Source organism: Ceratosolen solmsi, unplaced genomic scaffold (assembly GCF_000503995.2).
Source record: "Ceratosolen solmsi marchali unplaced genomic scaffold, CerSol_1.0 scaffold106, whole genome shotgun sequence".
Lineage (NCBI taxonomy): Eukaryota > Metazoa > Arthropoda > Insecta > Hymenoptera > Agaonidae > Ceratosolen > Ceratosolen solmsi.
This window is the reverse complement of record NW_011948472.1, coordinates 49,164-54,600: the sequence shown is the minus strand read 5'-3', so window position 1 is coordinate 54,600 and position 5,437 is coordinate 49,164. Positions and strand designations below refer to the sequence as shown.

General features: G+C 22.7%; 1 protein-coding gene across 1 annotated transcript; it reads left to right on the top strand.

Annotated features, from left to right (window-relative positions):
- Positions 1–1,113: 1,113 nt before the first annotated feature.
- LOC105366975 (tubulin beta-4 chain-like) lies at positions 1,114–4,315 on the top strand. Its single transcript, XM_011505596.1, has 5 exons — positions 1,114–1,323; positions 1,541–1,876; positions 2,429–2,862; positions 3,057–3,433; positions 3,788–4,315. The coding sequence occupies exons 1-5, from the start codon at positions 1,267–1,269 to the stop codon at positions 3,922–3,924; spliced, it is 1,341 nt and encodes a 446-aa protein (XP_011503898.1). The 5' UTR covers positions 1,114–1,266; the 3' UTR covers positions 3,925–4,315.
- The last annotated feature ends 1,122 nt before the right edge of the window (positions 4,316–5,437 follow it).

Sequence of the window (5,437 nt, the reverse complement as noted above, 5' to 3'; positions counted from 1 at the left end):
TTCATTTAATTTTATTAATATTTAGAAATAAAATATATTTTTTAATATAAATTAATGTAATTGATTACTTTTACCATTCGATTTTAATTTTTATTTTGACAACTTTTTAAAATCTGAATCAATATATTATTTATTCCTTTATATTTAATTTTTTTTATATAATAAAACTATTTGTTACATGTATTAATTTTTTTTTCAATATTCTATTATTTTAGTAAATCCATAATGAGATTTAAATATATAAAAAATTAACAAATAAAATAATAACTTATAATTAAAAATATGTAATGTATATAATAATATTTGGCTATAAACAAGATTATCAATTTACTAAATACATATATTTAAAATGATGGTAATTATTAATTTATTATAATTGTTTTAAAATATATCAAAATATTTAATACATTTCCCAAAATGTATTGAAACTCACCTGTTTATGTAAAAATGAGTTCATTTTATGAATATTTTATATATAACTTTTAATTGTAGTAATCAAATTCGATTGTAGTATCATTCTATAAATATATTTTAACAACAATTTTTATAACATTTTTATTATTTCAAAAATTATTGATAAAACCATTAATAAAAGGTACACAAATATTCAAAATTATTCAAAATTAATGACATTTTCAAACTTTAATGATATTTTGTGTAACTATATTACTTCAAATTATGAATTATAGTTTCGAGCTTTACGACATTTATTTAAATACTTTCATTTATAATTACGAGTTTCAACGATTAAATTTAAATTCTGAATTATATTATGAATTAAAAGAATATTTTTATTAATAATAAAAATGAATAAAATGTAAATTATTTGTATATAATTTAAAAAATATATATTAATTATTTAAATCCAATAATTAGATTATTTTATTTATTAAAAATGATTATAAATAAATCATATAAAAAAATGCAAAAAATTTGTAATATTTATTTCAAATTCAATGGTAAATAATTTTATTTTAGAAGTATAATTGAAAGTGTAAAAATTATTATAAATTATAAATAGAGAAAATTTTATAATTAGATAAATATGTCATGGTAGTAATTATTCAATATTCATTTGTTATTGCTATATTCTCTCCAAGGGAACGGAAAAAATAACAGTCAGTGCAGTGAAAATCGTCATCAACGCTTTTTGGGATTCGATTAAGCTTATTTGATGTAATAAAGATTTGAAGTAACATTGAAAGAATAAAGACTAGGTGAAAAATCAATCGATTTTTTCAAAAAGTACATAGGTGTCCAAAAATTATGAGGGAGATCGTTCACCTCCAGGCTGGACAATGTGGCAATCAAATTGGAGCAAAAGTTAGAGATTTATCCATTTAATTAAGACATTTTTAATGGTTTCAAAAGTAAAAATTTAAAAAATATTCTTTCTACTTCTGAAGAAATTTTTGTGTAAATTAATTTCATATCTAATTTCATGTCAATAATTAACATTTAAAAAATTTATATACATGATTACGGCATTAATAATACTAATTTGGAACTCAAATGTTATTAATTAACAATTATTTATTAGTTTTGGGAAGTCATATCAGATGAACACGGTATTGACCCTACTGGTGGCTACCATGGAGATTCCGATCTTCAGTTAGAACGAATTAATGTTTATTATAATGAAGCGACTGGCGGAAAATATGTTCCAAGAGCGATCCTCGTTGATCTTGAACCTGGAACAATGGATGCTGTGCGTTCAGGACCATTTGGACAGATTTTTCGTCCAGATAATTTTGTTTTTGGTCAGAGTGGAGCCGGAAATAATTGGGCTAAAGGTCATTACACCGAAGGTGCTGAATTGGTTGATTCAGTTCTTGATGTCGTACGGAAAGAAGCTGAGAGCTGTGATTGCCTTCAGGTGGCATCTTTTTTTGTATTCATTTTTCTCTATTTATCTACATTATAATACTACATACAGATTTTACATTAACAAACATGTACATGTATGGTTAATAAAATTATATATTTATATTAATAATTAATCAATTATTAATATTTTCAAATTATTCTATATAATAAAAAAACTAAATAGGATGTATTGAGTTAATTACATCAAAAATTCTAAATCTCTAATTTCAATTAAAATTAAATAACCATGTAAATAGTTCATTTATTGAATCTTATATTTTTCGTTTATATCTGATATTTTATTTATAAATAGATATTTTTTAATTAAGAAAATCCTTATGTTTATTTATTTTCATTTTAAACGTTCATCCATTAGTATATTTTAAAATGTTTTATACTTAGTTGGATTATAAAATTACCCATTAGCTTTTTAATCTTTATAACATAATTTAAAAATTAGAAAATGAATCATTATTGCTGACTTTTCTTTATAAATTGTGTAAAATTATATAAATATTATATTTAAAAAAAGTTATTACTTAATTAATATATAATTATACAGGGTTTTCAATTAACACACTCATTGGGAGGTGGTACAGGTGCTGGTATGGGCACTCTCTTGATTTCTAAAATTCGTGAAGAATATCCAGATCGCATAATGATGACCTTTAGTGTTGTTCCATCTCCTAAAGTTTCTGATACGGTGGTCGAGCCATATAACTGTACACTTTCTGTGCATCAACTTGTCGAGAATACAGATGAGTCATATTGTATTGACAACGAGGCACTTTATGATATTTGCTTTAGAACGCTAAAGTTAACAACACCGACGTACGGCGATCTTAATCATCTAGTTTGCGCAACTTTAAGTGGTGTTACTACTTGCCTAAGGTTTCCTGGTCAGCTAAATGCTGATCTTAGAAAGCTTGCTGTTAATATGGTGCCTTTTCCAAGGCTACATTTTTTCATACCTGGATTTGCGCCACTTACATCAAGGTCATATTTCTTTATTTTTTATTTTTATTTATATCATTCGCCATTTTAAATCTTGTACAAAGTTTTTAGTAATGACTAAAAATATAAAATTTCAGTTGATAATATTTGATAATAAATTGTGCTATATAAAAATAATTTTACAATTATAAATTAAAGTAAAAAATGAACTACTCATCGAATGCAAATAATTTCAGAGGTTCGCAACAATATAGATCATTAACCGTGCCTGAGTTAACTCAACAGATGTTTGATGCGAAAAATATGATGGCTGCGTGTGATCCACGAAACGGCCGTTATTTGACAGTAGCGGCTGTTTTTCGTGGTCGGATGTCAATGAAAGAAGTTGATGAACAAATGTTGAATATTCAAAATAAGAATAGTAGCTATTTTGTGGAGTGGATTCCGAGTAATGTTAAGACAGCAGTATGTGATATTCCACCGCGTGGACTTAAGATGTCTGCCACATTCATAGGTAACTCCACAGCAATTCAAGAACTGTTCAAACGCGTGTCTGAACAATTTACAGCTATGTTTAGACGAAAAGCATTTTTGCATTGGTATACTGGTGAAGGTATGTTTAATTAAATTATCTATATATTTATTAAACATATTGGTAGATTTTTCTATTTAACAAAAAAATTTGTAAGAAAATATTTGTTCTGAATTTAAAATTAAAAATTAAAATTCAATTCATAATTTTTTAAATTATAATTCATATTCATAAAATTATATTTATAAATTTTTTTAAATTAATAGTTTAAAAAATTAAAAAAAAATTGTTTTTAAAAATAAATAATAAATTTAATAAGAGCAACTGATTATTAATATAATTAAAAGTAGAAAATCTGTAAAAATGTAAGTATTCAGGAATAAAAATTATATTCAGCACACTTTGAATAATATAATAGTTTTATGTAAATTACAGGAATGGATGAAATGGAGTTTACAGAAGCTGAAAGTAATATGAATGATCTGGTAAGTGAATATCAACAATATCAAGAAGCTTCTACCGAAGAAGATGGAGAATTTGATGATGAAGAAGGTGAAAATGAAGAAAAATAAAGAAAAATTTTTAGTTGTACCATTACTTCAATAAAGTTGTCAACTCATATTTTCAAAAATAGTAGTTTAGTATCAAGCAACGAGAATGTGTATTTGTTAAAAGAGTTAATTTTAAAGTTTTCCATTTTTGTATTTTAGTTATAAAAAAATCTGTATCGGTCATCTTCAAGTTGTTATTGTTCTACGTTACTGTTATTTGTTATAATCAAACCTTCTTAATGGAAAGATGAATTGTAAATCTAAATATAAAGTATATAAATAGTAGATTCCTATTGTTTCATGAGTGCAGGATTTGTAATTTTATATTTTTTTATTAAAAGGATTGTTAGTCTACTTTTATCTGTATCCAAGTGCATTTCATCTAGTTTTAAATGCATTAAAATTATTTCTTTGAATTATTACATTTCATATCATATAAACATTTTTATATGTCAATACGGATTGTTTAATGCATATAAAAACTAAACATTATATTAAATTATAGTAACAAAAATACCAAAAAAAAAATTTTAATCTATATAATGAAAACAATTTTTATTTTAAATGTTTTTTTATTTATTTTAGTTTTTGAATTAAATTTTTTATGCAAACCATTTTTAGGAAAGTTAATAAACAATTTTATTTATAATATTCAATTACAAGATTTAAATCTGATATTAATACTAGAAATATAGTTATATAGAATTTTAGTTAGCACTAATCAATCGTAGATATTTTGAAAATTTACATGAAAATATTTTAAAAATATTTATACATATACATATATTATGAAAAGTCGTAGCTTCCATTCATACGAATACTAATCTTGTAAATTACTCTGTCATCTAAATACGCAGCACATCCGGAATACGCACAACTATATTGTGATGCATGGTCATGCTAGTGATATAATTGTAAAACTGAAATATACTAGATTATAATAACAGTGAAATTATAATTAATTGAAATTCTATAACAATGAATAATTGCACTAAATTATGTGTTTTATGAGATAATATTTCATTTATTGTTATAACTAATTATTATTAAAATTGTTAATAGAAATAACTAAAAAGTTATAAATATACAAAAAAAAACAGGCTTAGTAAAACAAACCCTTATATAAATAAATTTAAATTGTGAACAAAAAATGTATGTTATAAATTAAATAAACAATATTTAAAATACGTAATACAATTTCATGAATATTTAAAATTTATTTTTATACATGGAGTTTATTTTAATTTCAGAAGGTGACATAAATATATTTATTTAAAAGTATTATTTATTTATAAAATAAAACTATTTAATTTTCTTATTAAAAAAGTTGTATCTTTGTATTCAAGTACTAATTATTGTTGAAGATTGAATTTTAATATCATTAATTATTTGAACCTATAGAAGTCAATTATTTGTTATTTTTAATATTAATATAGCAATTTCACATATTAAATTTATGAAAAAAATTAATAAATATTTGTCAACTTTTTAATTTACTGTTGAATTCAATTATTCAATGTATATTAAAATTACA

Bases quoted from the DNA above. Each gene is read 5' to 3' on its own strand.
- LOC105366975 (XM_011505596.1), top strand. From the start codon at position 1,267: ATGAGGGAGATCGTTCACCTCCAGGCTGGACAATGTGGCAATCAAATT. The intron at 1,877-2,428 runs GTGGCATCTTTT...ATAATTATACAG, and splicing joins AGAGCTGTGATTGCCTTCAG to GGTTTTCAATTAACACACTC. The intron at 3,434-3,787 runs GTATGTTTAATT...TGTAAATTACAG, and splicing joins GCATTGGTATACTGGTGAAG to GAATGGATGAAATGGAGTTT.